The 20,069-nt window shown below is 48.4% G+C and overlaps 1 protein-coding gene across 1 annotated transcript in view; it reads left to right on the forward strand.

Moving 5' to 3' along the window:
• Positions 1–20,045, forward strand: part of RELB (RELB proto-oncogene, NF-kB subunit) — a 29,785-nt gene extending 9,740 nt beyond the window's left edge. The window contains exons 4-11 of the mRNA XM_082607471.1: positions 5,621–5,778; positions 7,123–7,214; positions 7,396–7,527; positions 9,281–9,385; positions 14,415–14,630; positions 15,448–15,516; positions 15,655–15,732; positions 19,075–20,045. Of these exons, the coding sequence (XP_082463597.1) occupies positions 5,621–5,778; positions 7,123–7,214; positions 7,396–7,527; positions 9,281–9,385; positions 14,415–14,630; positions 15,448–15,516; positions 15,655–15,732; positions 19,075–19,460 (1,236 nt within the window). The 3' untranslated portion in view covers positions 19,461–20,045. The remainder of the gene's footprint in view (positions 1–5,620; positions 5,779–7,122; positions 7,215–7,395; positions 7,528–9,280; positions 9,386–14,414; positions 14,631–15,447; positions 15,517–15,654; positions 15,733–19,074) is intronic.
• Positions 20,046–20,069: the final 24 nt, after the last annotated feature.

Genomic DNA, 20,069 nt, shown 5'->3' on the forward strand with positions numbered 1-20,069 from the left:
CACCTCCTATTCACCCGTGAGGCCTCAGCCCACCTCAGGGACGCCATCCCTGACCCCAGCCCCAGGTCCCAGCTCCCTCGTGTGAGATCTGTTTCCCTCTCCTCTTCCTCAGTGGGATTTGTACGCAGAGCTTTACTTGGGGGATTCGCAGAGCAACCCTGTCCTACCCCAACAAGTTTGGATTTTAGGGTCAGAAAGACTTGGGCTTTGGTCCTGGCTCTGCCATTTACCAGCTGTGTGGATTAGGGCAAGTCCAGTGCTTCCCTTGGCCTCAGTTTCCTCATCTGTAAAATGGGGATGACGCTCCTGCCCCCACAGGACACTGTGAGGAAACCAGGGAGATGGCCCAGCACTGGTGTGCAGGACCCCTTACTCAGACAGGTGGTTGTAGTTGTTGTTATTGGATTTGGCTCTAGGCGTTGTGGCCAGAAGTAGTGTGTTACCGGGACATTCTGGTGAAAAGAATGGTTTACTTTGAAACGTATATTCCATCACTGGCTTTTCAGGAATGGGCAAGTGTGGTACGTTAAGGGGCAACTTGTAACCCCTCATTTATCTTTAAGCATTTTGTCTGTTTTTCCAATTTGATAAGGGATATTTTTTCAGCTTTATGTCTCAACTCTTTTGGAAAAATTTTAAACCTATGCAAAATAGACAAGGATAGTGCAATGAACACCCGTATCCTTTTGCCACATTTGCTTTATGCCTCTCTCTTGGTTTATTTTTTTGGCCATGCTGCGAGGCTTGTGGGATCCTAGTTCCTGGACCAGGGAACGCACCCGGGCCCTCGGCAGTGAAAACACAGAGTCCTAACCACCGGACCACCAGGGAATTCCCAATGCCTCTCTCTCTCTTTTTTTTTTAAAATAAATTTATTTATTTTATTTACTTTATTTTTGGCTGTGTTGGGTCTTCGTTGCTGCACGCCAGCTTTCTCTACCTGCGGTGAGCGGGGGCTACTCTTTGTTGTGGTGTGCGGGCTTCTCATGGCGGTGGCTTCTCTTGTTGTGGAGCACAGGCTCTAGGTGCACAGGCTTCAGTAGTTGTGGCTTGCGGGTTCTAGAGCACAGGCTCAGTAGTTGTGGCGCACGAGCTTAGTTGCTCCGCGGCACGTGGGATATTCCTGGACCAGGGCTCGAACCCGTGTCCCCTGCATTGGCAGGCGGATTCTTAACCACTGCACCACCAGGGAAGCCTGCCTCTCTCTTTATATAGACATTTACGGAGGAAGATTTGAAAGTGAGTCAGAGATATGACACTTCACTCACAATGTTTCAGCCTGTATCTCTCAAGAGCCATGACTTTTTTCTACGATGTAGGACCTGTCTAATCACAATGCTGTTATCACATTCTAGAAACGTAATATTCATGCAAGAATATTATCTAAGATTAAGTCCATAGTCTAATGATCCCAGCTGACCCCAGATATCCTTTATACCTGTTTTTTTTCTGGTCTGCTTGTTTAAAATCCAGTCCAGGATCACATGCTGCCTTTAGTTGTCAGGTGTTGCTATGGTCTGAATGGTTGTGTCCCCCCCCCCCAATTCATATATTGAAACCCTAACCCGGAAGGTGATGGGGAAGGTCCCTTCCACCATGTGAGGTCACAGTGACACAGTCTGCACCCAAAAGAGGCCCTCACCAGAACCCAATCGTGCTGTCACCCTGATCTTGGGCTTCCAGCCTCCAGAACTGTCAAGAAATAAATTTCTGTTGTGTATACGCCACCCAGTTCATGGTATTTTGTCACAGCAGCCCAAACAGAGGAAGACAGGTGTCTTTGGTATCTTTTGACTTGGGTTCATTCCTCGGTCTGTCTGCATTTCAGGACAAGGACATTTGTGGAGGACAGGAAAGGCATTTTGTAGAATGTCCCACATTCCGGGTTTATTGGCTGTTTCCAGATTAGATCAGGTTATTCATTTTGGCGGGAATACCCCAGCGGTGATGCTGTGGCCCTCTAGGAGTCTCACATCATGGCCATGGGGTGGCAGTTTAATATCTGATGCTGAGTCAGAGCCCGTGGTGAAGGTGGTGTATTAGTCAGCTCGGGCTGCCATAACAAAATACCACAGACTGCGTGCCTTGAACCAAGTCCAAAACCGAGCTATCGGCAGGGCTGGTTTCCTCTGAGGCCTCTCTCCTGGGCTTGCAGACGGCTGCCTTCTCGCTGTGTCCTCACTTGGTCTTTCCTCTGTGTCAGCACTGGTATCTCTTTGTGTGTCCAAATTACCTCTTCTTGTAAGGCCATTAGGAGACTGGATTAGGACCCACCGTAAGGCCTCATTAATTGACTCACCTCTTTAAAGGCTCTATCTCCAAATACCATCACATTCTGAGGTACTGGGAACTAGGGCTACAACATACGAATTTTGGGGGCGTGCAGTTTAGCCCATAACAGGGAGTGACCACCATTGCAAAGGTATAGATTTCCCTTTGTAATTAGTACATTACCTGTGGGGTGATACTGTGAGGCTGTTTTCCCCAGCTTTTTATTTCTAAGTCTTTCCAGGCAGTTATTCTAGCTTTGTGTTGGCTTTGATTTCAAAGAGTTAGAACAGTAAATGTCCAACAATAGGGGGTGACCTGACTCTGAATTTCGATTTAGTATTTTCATCCTCATCTTTTAGAGGAGGAAACTGAGGCTCAGAGAGTGTAAGTTACTTGCACAAGGGTACAGAGCAAATTCATTGTAGTAATTACTGCCATTTACTAAGTGCTCTTGTGTGCCAGGTACTTAGTACCTATTTTACAGATAAGGACGGTAAGACCAGAGAGGTTTATCACACAGACGGCCAGTGGTAGAGCCTGGTTTGGTACCAGTTCGGACTGACTTCAAGGCCTAATGTCTATCCACAATCTCGCATGACATCTCAAAGATGAAAAGCTTTCGTGACTTCCCTGGCTGTCCAGTGGTTAAGACTCCGAGCTTCCACTGCAGGAGCCGCAGGTTCGATTCTTGGTCAGGGAGCTAAGATCCCACATGCCACCTGGTGCAGCCAAAAAAAAAGGGATGAAAAGCTTTCAGCCTTGCAGTCTTCATGACTCCTGAGATTGTTGACGCTGAGCTTTTCAGAATCTCGTAATGTTACATCAGGGAGCTGGTTAAACTAATGGTTTTAACCCATCTGACTCAATGAAATTTGTCTACTCAATATAAATTGTCTACTCATAATCATCCCTGAAATCCATAATGCCCTAACTTTAGTATGAAGGAGAAATAAAAGGAAAATTATACAGCTTATACAAGCACATTTATTTCAGTATGTAAATGCTTGGGCACAGCCTCAGGGAAATGAAAACAAAGTAGCAGTTGCTTTGGATCTCATTAATACAGCAGCATGAATGCAGCCCGACCCAGCGTGGTGGACTAGGCGACTTAAATGCCACAGGTCCAGCGTGGCCACAGGTGACAGGATTTTCCAAAATGGTGAACAACTGGGAATTCCCTGGCAGTCCAGTGGCGCAGCAAAAAAAAAAAAAAAAAAAGGCCACCAAAGTGGTGAACAATTCTCAGTTCAAACGAAACCAATCTTCTCTCAATTAACATGGTGATTGCAGTCCCTGAAAATTCGGTGTATTTGAAAGTTATGGGAAAAAATACTGTACATGTAAAACATGTAGGTTCTGGGTTCTGACCATTTAAAACAGGTTTGTCACTGGTGTGAATGTTGGCGGGACATTCAGAGGTCTTGCAGTACTTGTGTGGGACTGTCCTGGTATTGCAGGCTGTGTAGCATCTGTGACCCTGTACTGCCTGCTGTGGGTCCTGATCCCAGTATCAACCAGAATTGTCCTCAGTATCCCAAACGCCCCCTAGAGGGCAGTACTCCCTCACTGAGACGCACCTGTTCATTGTATTTTATAGGCACCGGCTTTACACATTCGGAGCAGGCTTTTGTGGTTCTTTCTTGCCAGTTAGGGCCCTGTGAATGACCCAGGAAAACCAAGCGGTCACGTGGGTCTGGGCCCTGTCTCAAGGGGCTAGTTTCTATCACGTGGCTGCTGAGTAGAAGTCCAGCCCCAGTTGCCATAACTTCCCTTTTAAAAAAGAGAATCTGGAAATCTGGAATAACGTGATGTCTCATACTTTTAAAATGTAAGCTCCAGATTTTCCCCAACTTTAAAAAAAATTATTTTATTGAAGTATAGCTGATTTACAATGTTGCATTAATCTCTGCTGTACAGCAAAGCGACTCAGTTATACATATATATATATACATTCTTTTTCATGTTCTTTTCCATCATGGTTTATCACAGGGTATTGAATAGAGTTCTCTGATATACAGTGACACCTTGTTGTTTATCCATCCTATATATGAGATTGCATCTGCTAACCCCAGACTCCAAGTCCTTCCCTCCTCCACCCCGCCCCAACTTTTTATTCTGAAAAAAAAATCCTTTAAATCTTTTTTTTTCTAGTTTTTTTGTTTGTTTCATTGAGGTATAACTGATATACAAACAACGCATGTATTTAATGTACACATTTTGATGAGTTTAGATGAAAAAAATTTTAATCTCCAGAAAAATTAAAAGAAGAGTACAATAAGCACCTGTGTACCCTTCACCTGTATGTACCAGTTGACATTTTGCCCCATTTGCTATATCTGGCACTCTCTCTTCATACACACAAACACACACATACACGCATGCACAGCGCTCACACACACACAAATACACATTGTGTTTTTTGCGGACCCATTTGCAGATAAGTTGTAAATATCATGTTATTTCACCTCTACATACTTCAATGGGGATCTCCTAAAAATAAGCTCCTGCATGTCTAGGACACTCATTACCATCCCTAGGAAAATTAATAATATTCTATAATATCATCTAATATACAGTCCATACTTAAATTTTCCAATTGTCCCCCAAATGTGTGTTTTATAATTGTTCCCCCCCCAATCCAGGATCCAGTCAAGGATCCTATGTTGCATTTGGTTATCGTGTCTCTGTAGCTTCTCTCCTCTTTTTTTGAAATTGAGTTATATTTGATCAAATCTTAAGTGTATAGCTCTAGGAATTTTGACATATATATATACACTGTGTAACTACCAGCCAGGTCAAAATACATTTTTTGTTCTCTTTTAACCCAAAATATGACACCTGTATTTTTATTGTCTTTCTTGACACTAATATGTCTGACCCGATGACTGACCACAGTTTGGGCTTTTCTGATGTTTCCTCCTGATTAGATTCCGGTGATGCCCTTCTGAAGGGGCTGTCATTGAAGTGACGTGTTCTTCCCAGTACATCCCATCAGGGGATGCCTGTGTTACTTTGGCCCCATAGTGGTGACACTGACCTTGATCATATGGTTAAGGTGGTGTCTACCTGGTCTCTCCACAATTAGTATGTTATCTGTGGGCTGTACTTGGAGACCTTGTGTGCATGCAATTTTTTTAAAGTCGAGTGGCGAAAGAAAGCACATCTGTGGGGCAGCTCTCATGTTATGAGGCCCCCAGGTTGGAAGCCTCCGGTTTAGGATCCCGGAGGGGTCTTCAGCAAACATTCCTCCATCGTCAGGGGAGAGGGGAGGGGCGGGGAACTACCAAAGGAGGCTTGGATGGGTGCAGGTGTTTGCAAAGGGACCCCAAGAGCACCTGTCTTCCTGCAGCTCCGGGATTGTGGAGGGCTGCGGGAGGTGGAGGTGACCGCATGCCTGGTGTGGAAGGACTGGCCTCACCGCGTTCACCCTCACAGCCTCGTGGGGAAAGACTGCACGGACGGCGTCTGCAGGGTGCGGCTCCGGCCTCATGTCAGCCCCCAGCACAGGTACCTGAGCCCTGACCCCTCACCCTTGGTCATGGAGATTTTGAGGGGCTGAGGATCACCCCGGAAAACCTTAGGAGCAGGGGCAGCTTAGCCAGACTCTCTCCACTGCATTTCCTAGATGGGGAAACTGAGGCCTGGGGGCCATGGAGGGTCTTAGCTAGGCCTGGAACCCTGCCGCACACGCATTCACACGCATTATATTTATCCCCATTTTGTAGAGGAGGAAACTGAGGCTCAGAGAGGCGAAGGAGCCCAGATAGCCAATGGCAGAGCTGGAATTTGACTACAGACCTGACTTAGCTGGAAGTCCCATTCTTTCTTTTGCTTTATAATTTATATGCTTTTAATTTAAAAATTTAAAGGTTCAGAAAGGGTGTGCAGTGAAAAATAAATTTCCTTCCATCTTTGGTCCTCTGGCCACCAGTGCCTCTTTCTGGAGGCAGCTAAAGATATGCTATGCATATATATTTTTTTCCTTCCCTCATGAATGGTAGCAGACATTTGCACCTTGTTTTTATGTTCCAGTACATCTTAGAGATCATTCCTGTCAGTACATTTAGAGCTGCCCTATCCTTTTTATTGACTGCATAGTATTCCTATGTATGGATGCACACAATTAATTAAGTCCCTATGAATGGGCACCCACAATGGTTCCAATCTCTTGTTGCTCTATTACTAACTGTGCTTCAGTGAACAGCTTCACATATATACTCTTTCTTCTGCAGGATGAATTCCTAAAAATGAAATTGCTGGCCCCAAGTCTGTGCATTTATACTTTTAGTGATTTATAAACTTAGTGAAAATGTCAGCTCCACGAAAGCAGGGATTTTATCTCTTTTGTTCCCTGCTGTATCCCCCAGTGCCTAGCACGGTCCCTGGCACACAGTAGGTGCTCAGGAAATATTGGTAGAATGAATGAATACTGCCATGTTCTCCAATATGTGATTGCTGGGGCAACTTACAGTCCTGCCAGCAATGGGTGAGAGTGCCTGATTCTCCACAATATCTCCAGCAGAGGGTATTGTCAGACGTTTTGATCTCTGCTGTTTTGATGAGTTTTTTTTTTAAATTGGCATCACATTGCTGTTTAAGTTGCAGTTTTCTTATTATAAATGAGGTCAACAGGTGCTTTCCTGTGGTAAAGATAAGTTCTCTCAAGAATTCTCCACACCCCTGAAAGGTTTGAACCCCAGTCCCCTTCCAATGCTGGGACCCCTGGGCCTGGGGGGCTTCAGCCTCTGAGACTGTGAGCCCTGAGACAGCATCTACCAGAGCCGTCCTGTGGGTTAGGGCTACACCTGCCCCCTCAGGATTACCCCCCTTCCCCCCTTCCCCCCGACTCAGCTTTAACAACCTGGGCATCCAGTGTGTGAGGAAGAAGGAGATCGAGGCCGCCATTGAGCGGAAGATTCAGCTGGGCATCGACCCCTACAATGGTGAGTCCCCACGCCTAGCCTCAGCATCCTGTCCTCTCAGACCCCTCGCCCCCTCCGCCACTCCTGTCCCCTCGCCTTCTCCAGTATCCACCATCGCCACAGCCCCATCCATTCCCTGTCCCCCATCCCCCCACCAGGGTCTCCACCCCCCACACTCAGCCTTCCCGTATCTCTCCCATAGCTGGGTCCCTGAAGAATCATCAGGAGGTGGACATGAATGTTGTGAGGATTTGCTTCCAGGCCTCATACAGGGACCAGCAAGGACAGATGCGCCGGATGGACCCTGTGCTCTCTGAGCCCGTCTACGACAAGAGTGAGTCGAGGGTGCTGTTCCATTAGGATTGTCTTTGGCTGCAGGTACCAGAAAGCCGCACATACAATGGCATGAACAAACAGGGAGTTCTTTTTTTTTTCTCAGTTATTAAGGCTGTTCCTATTGATTCAGCTGCTCAGCTGTATCAGGGTGCTGGTTCAGCAGCTCTGTGATTCTCTTGGGCTTTCCCTCATGGTCATGAACTGGCTGCCACAGCTCCAGACATCATGTCTGTGTTCAAGGCACGATGGGCAGTGACACCCTGTGTGGTGTGCAGGCTGTACACTGCCCAATTCTAGGGGTCAGCATTTACTAGCCTCTGGGGATGGGGCTTTCTGGTGTTGCAGAATGCACAACCAGCACAACTATACTAGGCAGCCCTTGAGAAGAGGCAGCATGAGTAATAATCTCTCTCTCTTTCATAGAGAAAATAATATATTCCTCAGAATCACCCTGGTAGACATCTCCTTATGTCTCATTGGCCAGAACTTGGTCCCGCGGCCACCCTTAGTTGCAAGAGAATCTGAGAAAGCAAGTATTTAGGTTTTTCATCCTCTATAGAGGGGTACAGGTATGGAAGAGGAGATTGGGAATGGCTGTTAGATTTTAGCCAGCCTACAGTGACTGCCACAAGCATCAAAATGGGCAGGGATGGGGCTTCCCTGGTGGCGCAGTGGTTTAGAGACTGCCTGCCGATGCAGGGGACACGGGTTCGTGCCCCGTTCCGGGAAGATCCCACATGCTGTGGAGCGGCTGGGCCTGTGAGCCATGGCCGCTGAGCCTGCGCGTCCTGAGCCTGTACTCCGCGGCGGGAGAGGCCACAGCAGTGAGAGGCCTGCGTACCGCAAAAAAAAAAAAAAAAAAAAAAAAAAGAAAATGGGCAGGGATATTAATTCAATCAGGACTTTTATGGGTGCAAGAGATAGAATCCCAACTCAAATAAGGAAAAAAAGAATTTGTTCCATTAACTAAAAATATCCAGAGGTAGCACAGTGCTTCAGGTCTGGCTGCATCCAGGTTCTCAGTGATGTCATTAGGGATCTCTTTCCATCTCTCAGCCATGCTTCCTTTATGTTAGAGTCACTCTTGGCAGGGCCCTCCCATGCAGGGGCAAAATAACTGTACGCAGCTCTAGTCTTACATCCTACCAGCATGACACTTCTCCCCGGCTCCCAAAGAGAGATTCTCTTACTCAGTATTTTTGCTCAAAGTCCCAGGGCTGTCTCTCATTGGCCTAGTTTTAGTCATGTCCTCCTCTCTGACTAATCAGCTGTAGCCAGAAGGAGGCGATGCTCTGATTGGCCAGGTCTAGGGCAAATGATCACTGCTGAGCTGGGAGTGGGCTCCACCCTACCCAATCCCCATGACTGAGGTGGGGGGTGGTTCCTTAAAGGAAAACTGGGCGGGGGGGGCTGTTAACAGAAGAAGGGCCAGGACTGCTAGACTGGCAAAGCAACATGTGTCCACTACAAGTTTCAGGCCATTAGCCCTCATCTAAGACTCATCCCTGACTCCTGACCCCACCAACCCCTCCCTGAGGTCTCAGGGTCTCCCTTTTGGGCAGACACTCACCGGACCTCAGCACGGAGGACTCATAATTGTCCATTAACCCCTCCTGCCTGGATCAGGCACCCTGGCTTCTCCATTTCCCACCTCTCCACACCCCGGGGTGGGCACCCATGGGGTACCTGGTAAGGGTTTGATGGCTGAATTCTCATTTTTTCTGTGTGCCCCGTCCTCTCCTCTTTCCCAGAGTCCACAAACACGTCAGAGCTGCGGATTTGCCGAATCAACAAGGAGAGCGGGCCGTGCACGGGTGGCGAGGAGCTCTACCTGCTGTGCGACAAGGTGCAGAAAGGTGAGGGGCCTGGGGCAGCGAGTGGGTGGAGTGGGGTCTGCCGGCTTGCAGGGGCAGCTGGGGAGCCCGGAGGATGAGAGGGTGAAGAAGAGCCAGTTAACCAGGGGAGCCGAATAGAAGGGTCCAGAGCTTTGCTTTTGGAGGCCGACAGAAACAGCCAATTGATTCATTCACTCACTGAGTCACTCACTCAGCTGCTCACTCATTCATGAACAAAGAAGGAGGCACAAACAAACAAACAGTGCTGGTCTGCGCTGCGTACCTGGCAGGCCTTGCCATCATGAACTCCGGGGGGACTCTGGTATTAAAATCGTGGAGTTGCACAAATAAATGCTTTGTGACAGTTGGATCAGGGCTACGAATGGAGAAAATGGACGATGTTTCCACATGATTCACATGTGTTCAAATGTCAAAACCCTTTTTCAAATAGGGTTTTTGGGTTTTTTTGTTGGTTGTTTAAAAAAATTTTTGGCCCGTGCCCCCTGCATTGGAAGCGCAGAGTCTTAACCATTGGACCAATTAAAAACAGGGTTTTTTTAAAAAGAAAAAACAACCCAGGATTGCCTGGGGGGAGAGTTTTCTCTTTTTTCTTTTTTTTATATTTATGTATTTATTTGGCTGCGCTGGGTCTTAGTCGCAGCACGTGGGATCTTCGTTGCTGCATGCGGGATCTTTTTTTTTTAATTCCACATTTATTATTTATTTAAATTTTATTTATTTTTGGCTGCCTTGGGTCTTCGTTGCTGCGTGTGGGCTTTCTCTAGTTGTGGCGAGCGGGGGCTACTCTTCATTGCAGTGCCCACGGGCTTCTCATTGCAGTGGCTTCGCTTGTAGAGCACGGGCTCTAGCCATGCAGGCTTCCGTAGTTGCAGCACGTGGGCTCAGTAGTTGTGTCTCACGGGCTCTAGAGCGCAGGCTCAGTAGTTGTGGTGCCCGGGCTTAGTTGTTCCGTGGCATTGGGATCTTCCTAGACCAGGGATCGAACCCCAGGCCCTCTGCATTGGGAGCATGGAGTCTTAGCCACTGGACCACCAGGGAAGTCCCTCTCTTTTATTGTATATATCTTTTCTCTATCCTTTGTATCTTCTATCATGTGACTCTATTATAAATAACATCACCACCAACAGAAGAGCAAACATTTATCTTGCTCTTTTTTTTTTTTTTTTTTTTTTGCGGTACGCGGGCCTCTCACTGCTGTGGCCTCTCCCGTTGCGGAGCACAGGCTCTAGACGCGCAGGCTCAGTGGCCATGGCTCACGGGCCCAGCCGCTCCGCGGCATGTGGGATCTTCCCGAACTGGGGCACGAACCCGCGTCCCCTCCATTGGCAGGCGGACTCTCAACCACTGCGCCACCAGGGAAGCCCTACCTTGCTCTTTTTTTTTTTTAATTTTTAAAATAAATTTATTTATTTTATTTATTTATTTTTGGCTGTGTTGGGTCTTCGTTGCTGCGCGCGGGCTTTCTCTAGTTGTGGCAAGTGGGGGCTACTCTTTGTTGCAGTGCGTGGGCTTCTCATTGCGGTGGCTTCTCTCATTGTGGAGCATGGGCTCTAGGCGCACGGGCTTCAGTAGTTGCGGCACGCGGGCTCAGTAGTTGTGTCTCGCGGGCTCTAGAGCGCAGACTCAGTAGTTACGGCGCACAGGCTTAGTTGCTCCGCGGCATGCGGGATCTTCCCGGACCAGGGCTCGAACCCGTGTCCTCTGCATTGGCAGGCGGATCCTCAACCACGGTGCCACCAGGGAAGCCTATCTTGCTCTTACTAAGTGCCAAACTCTGTACTAAGCACTTTGTATGCGTCATTTATTCAATCATCTAATTGCCTAACAGTTCTATGAGGTAGATTCTCTCATTCCCCATTTACAGATGAGGAAACCGAGGCACAGAAAGATTAAGTAACTTGCTCAAGGTCACAGAGGTAGTCAGGTAGAGACAGGATTTGAATCCAGGTGGTCTGTGCTTCTGGGAGGAAAAGTAAAAAATAAAGAAAGGGAGTTGAAAAAAAATCAGGAAGATGGTGAAAAAGTAGTATCTGGAGATAGATAATGCTGAGGAAGGGGATAGAGAGAGATGGCTGGAGGTGTTGTGGGGCACAGTTTGACTTAGTGGGGCCAGGGAGGACCGCTCTCAGGAGGTGACACTGGAGCCACGAAGAATCTGTGTGGCCATGTGAGGAAGAGTGTTCCAGCAGAGGGAACAGCAAGTGCAAAGGCCCTGTGGTAGGAGCAGGCCTAGTTGTTGGAGGAACAGTGAGGCCAATGGGGCGGGAGGGCAGTGAGAAGGGAGGAAGGTAGGAGAACATGCTACAGCCTCAGGAATCCGCCCCCCACAATCCTTTCTCAGGTTGTATGGTTATATAGTTAACGTCTATCTCCATCCCCACCCTCCCACCACTGGGTTGTCTGGGCAGGACCTGGGAGTATCCTGGTGAGCAGCTGTGTCCCCAGAACCACCCAGTCCAGGGCCAAGCACACATGAGGTTCTCAGGGAAAAAAACAAACAAACAAACTTTTTTTTTTCCCTGATTCTCTCTCTCTCTCTCTCTCTCTTTTCTTTTTTCCTGCAAGGTTTACTCTTAAAACAAAACATTTTAACTATCTTAAAGTGTATACTTCATTGACATTTAGTACATTCCCAAGGTTGTGCCACCACCACTCTCTAGTTCCGGAACATTTTCATCACCCCAGAAAGAAACCCAGTACCCATTAGGCAGTGACTCCCTATTCCCCTCTCTTCCAGCCTCTGGCATCCACCAGTCTATTTTCCGTCTCTATGGATTTACCTATTTTGGACATTTTATATAATAGAATCATACAATATGTGGCCTTTTATGTCTGGATTCGTTTACTTAGCGTAATGTTATGAAGGTTCATCCATGCTGTAGCAGGGATCAGTGCTTTGTTCCTTTTTATAGCTAATATTCCATATGTGGCTATATCCCATTTTGTTTATCCATTCATCAGTTAATGGGCATTTGGGTTATTTTCACCTCTTGGTTATTATGAATAGTGTTGTTTTAGACATTTGTGTATAAGTTTTTGTTTGAACACCTGTCTTCAATTCTTTTGGATATGTACCCAGGAGTGGGAGGTTCTTATAAGATTTTGAATGAATGAGCAAACGGTTATTGGGTGGCTCCTCTGTGCTGGGTTCTGTGCTAGGCAGTGCTGGGACACAGCAGTGACAGAGACAGGCCCAGCCTCTGCCCTCACAGGGCTCTCAGTTTAGAGGGAGGTAGGGAAAGGTAGACAAATTACATATGTGAGTAATGCCGAGAGGGAAGAAGACAAAGTGCTGAGATTAAACAACAGGAAGTCCAGACGTTGTCGGGACATCTGGGAAGGCTTCCCAGAGGAGGTGATATTTGAGATGAAATCTGAGGAATGCCAAGGAGGCTGTTAGGAGCCTGGGAATTGGGGTCAGGGCAGGGAAACTGTTCCTGCCCTGGGTGAATGATTCGAGATACATGTGAGTCCTGTTCCATTATTCACTCACTGACTGATCTCGGGCAGGTGACTTCACCACCCTGAGCCTGTTTCCTCATCCCTAAAATGAGCTGGTGTTAGGATGAGATGGGATCCCACGTACCTAAAAACTACACTACAGAGAGTTAGCATTTACTGAGGATTTCCTGAGTGCCAGACCTGGAGCTAGTATTTTGCATAATACTAATAAAAACTATCATACTTAACATGGACTGAGCACCTGTCATGTTAAGCCCTCTTCTAAGCCCTTTTCTTGGAGTGACTCATTTAATCCTCCTAACAACTCTTGTGAGGTGAGTACTATGACTTTCCCTCTTGAAGGTGAAGAAACTGGGCCCAGAGCTATTAGTAACTTCCTCAAGCTGTAGGAGCTGGTGGTGAAGAGCTCTAGCCTGCCTGGATCCCCATCTTGGCTCCACCACTTGCTGACTCTGTGACCTTGGACAAGTGACTTAACCTCCCTGTGCCTTTGCTTTCCCCTCAATATAATGGACTTCCTAAAGGTAGTTTATTCATAGGATTATTATGTGTCTTAGAGGCAAACCATGTCTTTCCAACACATACAAAGCCTCAGTATATGGAGTTAGTGTGATGAGAGGCAATGCAATAAGACAGGAAAAAGAAATAGTAGGCAGAGTAGCATACTGAATCCTGACTATTCTGCTACCAGCTGTATGACCTTGGGTTAGTCTCTTAAACCCTCCAAGCCTCGGTTTCCCCATCTATGAAGTGGGTGTCTAGAAAAGAGTTAACATAGCAGGTCTGAGACTGTTAGCCTTTGGAAGCCCAGCTTACAAGGTTGACCCTTGGCTGGCTTTTGGGAACTTTGAGAGGGCTCTTACCATTCCCTGACTGTTAAGAGTGGCTCACTGTACCTAAACCGTACAAACAATATGGTTTGTGTGGATCATTTGCTTTCCTTCTGGGAGTCTGGAATTTTGATATGTGCCAGTTAGAGGGAGCCTACTTGACCAACTCCCAGTAAAAACCCTGGGCAGTAAGTCTCTAATGTGCTTCCTTGGTAGAAGCATTTCATGTGTGTTGCCACTGGGGGCAGCAGTGTGCGGTGTGCATGTTCTGTGTGACTCCCCTGGGGAGAACTCTTGGAAGCTGGCACCTGGTTTCCTCTGGACTTCGCTCCAGGCACCTTTCCTCTTTACTGCCTGTGCATCTATCTTTTTGCTGTAATAAATCATAGCCATGAGTACAACTATATGCTGAGTCCTGTGAGTCCCCTTAGTGAATCACTGAATCTGATGGTGGTCTTGGGGGCCCCTGATAAGGTGGAAATATTCATTCTACCTGCCTTTTGGATTGTTAAAGGATTAGATGAGTGTGTGTGTGTGTGTGTGTGTGTGTGTGTGTGTATGTCAGTGACTGGCACACGGTAGGTGCTCAACAGAAAGTTAGCTGCCACTATGATTAGTTTTATTATGATTAGTTTTATTCTTAGAAATATTGGTGTTGATTTTGGGGGAGGCTAAGTGAGTTGGGTGTCCGGTGGACCAGTGTCCTGGCTCAGCTGACGCCCGCACTTTCCTGCCAGAGGATATATCGGTGGTGTTCAGCAGAGCCTCCTGGGAAGGCCGGGCTGACTTCTCCCAGGCCGATGTGCACCGCCAGATTGCCATTGTGTTCAAGACACCACCCTACGAGGACCTGGAGATTGTTGAACCTGTGACGGTGAACGTCTTCCTGCAGCGGCTTACTGATGGGGTCTGCAGTGAGCCTCTGCCCTTCACGTACCTGCCTCGGGACCATGGTAACCACGGCCACCCAGGGTGACCCACCGCCCCAGAGACTAGGTCTTTGGTCTTGCTTGGGGTGACCCAAAGGGGAAAGGGGAAGAGGCAGAAGTGGAATGCAGGCTCAGAGTTGCACAGACTGGGGTTCAAATCCTGGTCTGCTGCTTACTGGCTGTGCGATCTTGGCTTCTCCTAGCCTCAGACGCCTCCTGTGCAAAATGGAAATAATAATAGTACCTATTTTATGACATTTTGGGACTATTTAATCAATCCTCCCCTCAGCATGCCTGCTCACGCCTGGCCCTCGCTGGGCAGTGCTGGGAACATAGTGGTGACTGAGACAGCCCCAGCCCTACCCTACGAGGCTCATAGTCTTATGGGGAGAGGGGGGACAGATCCATTCCCATACAGTGACAACCAGAGTGGGCAGGGCTGGGATTGGAATTGCTTACGGAACTCGGATTGCCCAGAGTGGGGCACCTGACCCAGCCTTTAGGGTTCAGGAAGAGCTTCCTAAAGGAGGGGACGGCTGACCTGAGGATGGGAGGATGACTAAGCAATTCTCCAGGGAAGTGGTAAGAGTTGAGGAAGAGTGTTTTAAGCAGTGGGAACAGCAAGTGCAAAGGCCCTGAGGCAGGATTGTGCCTGGGACGTTCCAGTGTAGCTAGAAGTGGATTTGCGTTTTATTCTGATTAAGATGTGGACATCTATTTGCATTGGTTGGGCAAAAACCAGAACTGCAAAACAACTTCCCAAATGGTCTCTATAATTAATTCTTCATTAATTCTTATTTTTAATGGATTATTTTGCATGCCTCCGGTATCTCCTAAACAGACAGCTACGGTGTGGACAAGAAGCGGAAACGGGGGCTGCCCGATGTCCTTGGGGAGCTGAATAGCTCTGGTGTGTTCCCTCTGCCCCTTTTCACATCCCTCTCCAGGTTACTGGGAGGGGATGACTGACCCCACTGCCCTGGCCCACCCCAGGTTGGGGAGGAGGGGCTGTTGGGATCCAGGGGTCCTCATCTCTGCCTTCCCTCAGACCCCCATGGCATCGAAAGCAAACGGCGGAGGAAAAAGCCAGCCTTCCTGGATCACTTCCTGCCCGGCCACGGCTCAGGTGGGTCCTGGCTCAGTGCAAGCCCCTGCCCACAAGGTGGGCTGAGGGTGAGCTGCAGCCCTGCTTTTCTGGCCTTTTCAGGTGCCCCAGGAGCTCCTACTAGGGCAGTGCCTCACCACTTAGCCAGCAACATAAAGTGGAAAGAATAGTGGTTCTGGACACAGTCTGGAGGCTCTGATCTCCACTGGGCCATTTACCTGCTGTGTGACCTTCACCAAGTGGCTCTACCTCTCAGAGCCTCAGGGCTCCTCTGAAAAGTCTCACCACATACCTACCTCACTGACCTTTTAAAATTTAATGCACTTATTTTTACAGACACTATATAATGATCACATAACTGCTTTGTGCGTGCTTACTCACTTAATCTGGGTCATCACCCTGGGGGGGTGGGTGCTGTCATCTCCCCCCACGCCCCACCCCCATTTTACTGGTGAAAACCTTGAGGCCCAAAGAGGCGATGTCTCTTGCCCAAGGTCACACAGCCAGTCTGAGGTGGAGTGGGGAGCTGCACCCGGGCATAGGTTTAGATTAGTGATGACATGTGAAACCAGTAGCAGGGAGTAGACGGTGGATAAATGGGGGTGGTGTCAGAGCCAGCCAGCCTTGAATTCAGCCACCCTCTGGGCTCTTCTACTGCGGCCTTTGTCTCAACTCACATGCCAGCCTCCAGTTCCCATGAAGTCTAACCCTGTCTGGCTGCCATCCAAAGCCTCCCCACTCGCTGACCACTAGCTCTAAGAATGCTGTCCCCAACACCCCAGCTACCCGACGGTGCCCAGCTCCCAGCCAGCTGCCAACCACTCAGAGTCTGCTGAGCCTGGACCACTCCAGCCAGTCCCACCCTGAAGGTTTCAATTGTCACCTGTTGTCCCCCCAACCCACTGTAACCAATGCCCAACAGCTCTGCCCCTAGAAACCCCCAATCCTAGTCCATTTCATCAACCTTCGATTCCCAATCCCCAAAGCCTCTCCTCATCAGCCACCCGTCATTCATCCACTTGTTCTATCACCCCGATTTCCCAGTGTCTAAAGTTCCCCTCTCTCATCCTTGTGGCAAAGCTGCCCTAGCACTAGAGTGTGATGATTAGGAGCATGGCCTCTGGAATCAGACTGGGTTTGAATTTGAGGACACAATTTATCCACTGTATGACCTCTTTGGGCCTCAGTTTACTTAACTTGCAGATGGAGACCCTCCCTCCTAGGGTTCCTTCCAGAATTTAGTGAGGTCACATCACACAGTTATTTAGCACAGTGGCTGACATAGAGTTGGTGCCCAGGAGATGTTAGGAACTTGCCAGAAAGCAGGAATGCCACCTGCATTTGTTTAACTGCATTTGATCATGTTTAACTGCATTCATAGCAAAACCCCAAATAACAGGGGCTTCAGTAGGATAGAACATTATTTCTCCTCTCACATAAACACAGTCCAGAGGTAGGTAGTCCATGGATGGTTTGGTGGCTGCATGATCATCAGAGACCCAAACTCCTGCCATTTTCAGCTCATAGTTTCCACCTCATGGTCCAAGGTGGCTGTTGCAGCTGCAGCCATCACACCCACATTTCAGCCAGCAGCACTTCGTCACATCAAGCTACAAGGGAGGCTGGGAAATGAGAGTTCCAGCAGCGCAGCGTCTCTTTCTGAGACAAGTGTAGTCAGCCTTTGCTGGTGAGGTTTGTCTCGAAAAGAGAGACTCTCCCACAGTGACACTTACCATTTTACTATACAATTTTGGGACTTGTGACTTCTCCCTTGGGTCTCCCATGGTGTGGATGTTTCACTTTTCGGGTTGTCTTTATTTTGGGGGGGCTTTGGAGCCTCCTCTTCTTCCTCATTCTTGGGGAAAACTCCCTAGCACTACATGGTCTCAACCCTGCTTCTGCAACTCACCTGTGGACTGCAAGTTATTTTGCCTGTTTGCTTATTAAATGAGAATGATCCTATTTTTAGTTTTTTGAGGAACCTCCAAACTGCTTTCCACAGTGGCTGTACCAATTTACACTCCCTTGCCAACATTTGCTATTCGTGTCTTTTTTTTTTTTTTTTTTTTTTGCGGTACACGGGCCTCTCACTGTTGTGGCCTCTCCCGTTGCGGAGCACAGGCTCCAGACGCGCAGGCTCAGCGGCCACGGCTCACGGGCCCAGCCGCTCCGCGGCATGTGGGATCCTCCCAGACCGGGGCACGAACCCACGTCCCCTGCATCGGCAGGTGGACTCTCAACCACTGCGCCACCAGGGAAGCCCCTATTTGTGTCTTTTTGATGATAGCCATCCTGACAGGTGTGAGGTGATATCTCACTGTGGTTTTTATTTGCATTTCTCTAATGATTAATGATGTTGAGCATCTTTTCATGTGCCTTTTGGCCAACTGTAATGTCTTCTTTGGAAAAATGTCTGTTCAGGTCTTCTGCCCATTTTTTAATCGGGGTGTTTTTGATGTTGAGTTGTATGAACTGTTTCTATTTTGGATATTAACCCCTTATCAGTCATATCATTTGCAAATACCATATGACCCAGTAATTCCACTCCAGGTATGTATTTAAAAAAGAATGAAAACACTAATTTGAAAAGATACACACACCCCAATGTTCATAGAAGCATTATTTACATTAGCCACGAAATGGAAGCAACCTAAGTGTCCATCAATAAATAAATGGATAAAGAAGATGTGGTACATATACACAATGAAATACTACTCAGCCATAAAAAAAAAAAAGAATTTGCCACTTGCAGCAACATGGATGGACTTGGAGGACATAAGCTTAGTGACAGAGAAAGACAAATACTGTATGATATCACTTACATGTGGAATCTTAAAAAAGAAAAAAGCTAGTGAATATAACAAAAAAGAAACAGACTCACAGATACAGAGAACAAACTAGTGGTTACCGTAGGGAGAGGAAAGGGAGGAGGGACAAGATAGGGGCAGGGGATTAAGAGGTACAAACTACCATGTATAAAATAAATAAGCTATAAGGACATATTGTACACTACAGGGAATATAGCCAATATTTTATAATAACTATAAGTGGAGTATAACCTTAAAAAATCGTGAATTACTATGTTGTACACCTGGAACATATAATATTGTACATCAACAAAATTATTGTAACAAAAAATTACCAAAAAATTGTAATTATTTTGTAATTTAAAAAATTATTGTAACAACAACAACAAAAAAAGGGAGGTAGAGAACGGTGATAGTCCCTACTCAGAGTTTCTTCTTGGCATTATAGGAGGCCACACCGATAAAGCATTTAGCAACAGAGGGGGCATTTGAGTTAGGGCCTGGCCGGAGGTCGACCCTAAAAGCCCGCCATACTCTCTTCTTCTCATCCCTGCAGGCCCGTTCCTCCCGCCATCAGCGCTGTTGCCAGACACAGACTTCTTCCCGGGCACCGTATCCCTCCCAGGCCTGGAGCCCCCTTGCGAGCCGGACCTCCTGGACGACGGCTTTGCCTACGACCCCGCTGCCCCCACGCTTTTCACCATGCTGGACATGCTGCCCCCAGCGCCACCACTCACCAGCGCTTTCGCGGGCAATGGGGGTGCAGGGGCCGCGGTCGGGGAGCCCCCCGGCCCCGAGCCGCTGACGCTGGACTCGTACCAGTCCCCAGGCCCCGGGGACGGAGGCACTGCCAGCCTCGTGGGCAGCAACATGTTCCCCAATCAGTACCGCGAGGCGGGCTTTGGGGGCAGCCTCCTGTCCCCGGGGCCTGAGGCCACGTAGCCCCCGCGGCGCTGGAGGAGAGGCGCTGGGTGGGGAGGGAGGTGGAAGGGGCCGTGCGAACCCAACCAGGATATCCAGCAGCCCCATACCCTTGGGCGGCCCTTGGTCAGTCTTCCGACGTTCTCATCCTTCTGAATCGGACATCTTCAGCGCTGGCGAGAAACTCCGTAGCATCGGTTTCCCCTGAGCCCATTTTACAAGTGAGAAAACTGAGTCTGGAGAGGAAAAGGGGCTTGCTTGGCTCTCAAGCGCTAGCTTGTTAAAGCTGCTGCCTCAGCCCTCACAAGCGGGGACACCTCCAGGCGGATTCTGTTGTGTACATATAGGAGGAGGGTGCAGATCCCCGCCCTCCGTCCCCAGGCTTGAAGGTGGGGGGTAGGTTGTTTGTTCTGAGTCTTCCCAATAAATATGAGATTTTGAGCCTTGGGGGTCTCTTCTCTTCTCCGCTTGAGAAACACCCGGGGCCCTTACGTACCGTCTCCAGGATCTCCCGACACACCGCTCGTCTCCTCCAAGCCCCGCCCCGCCCCTCCCTCCTCGCCCGAATATAGGCCCCGCCCCTCGCGTGAGCGGAAGCACCCTCCGCCAGGCTCCGCCCCTCCCCCTTCA

This window comes from Mesoplodon mirus (assembly GCF_964341445.2).
Source record: "Mesoplodon mirus genome assembly, chromosome: 19".
NCBI lineage: Eukaryota > Metazoa > Chordata > Mammalia > Artiodactyla > Ziphiidae > Mesoplodon > Mesoplodon mirus.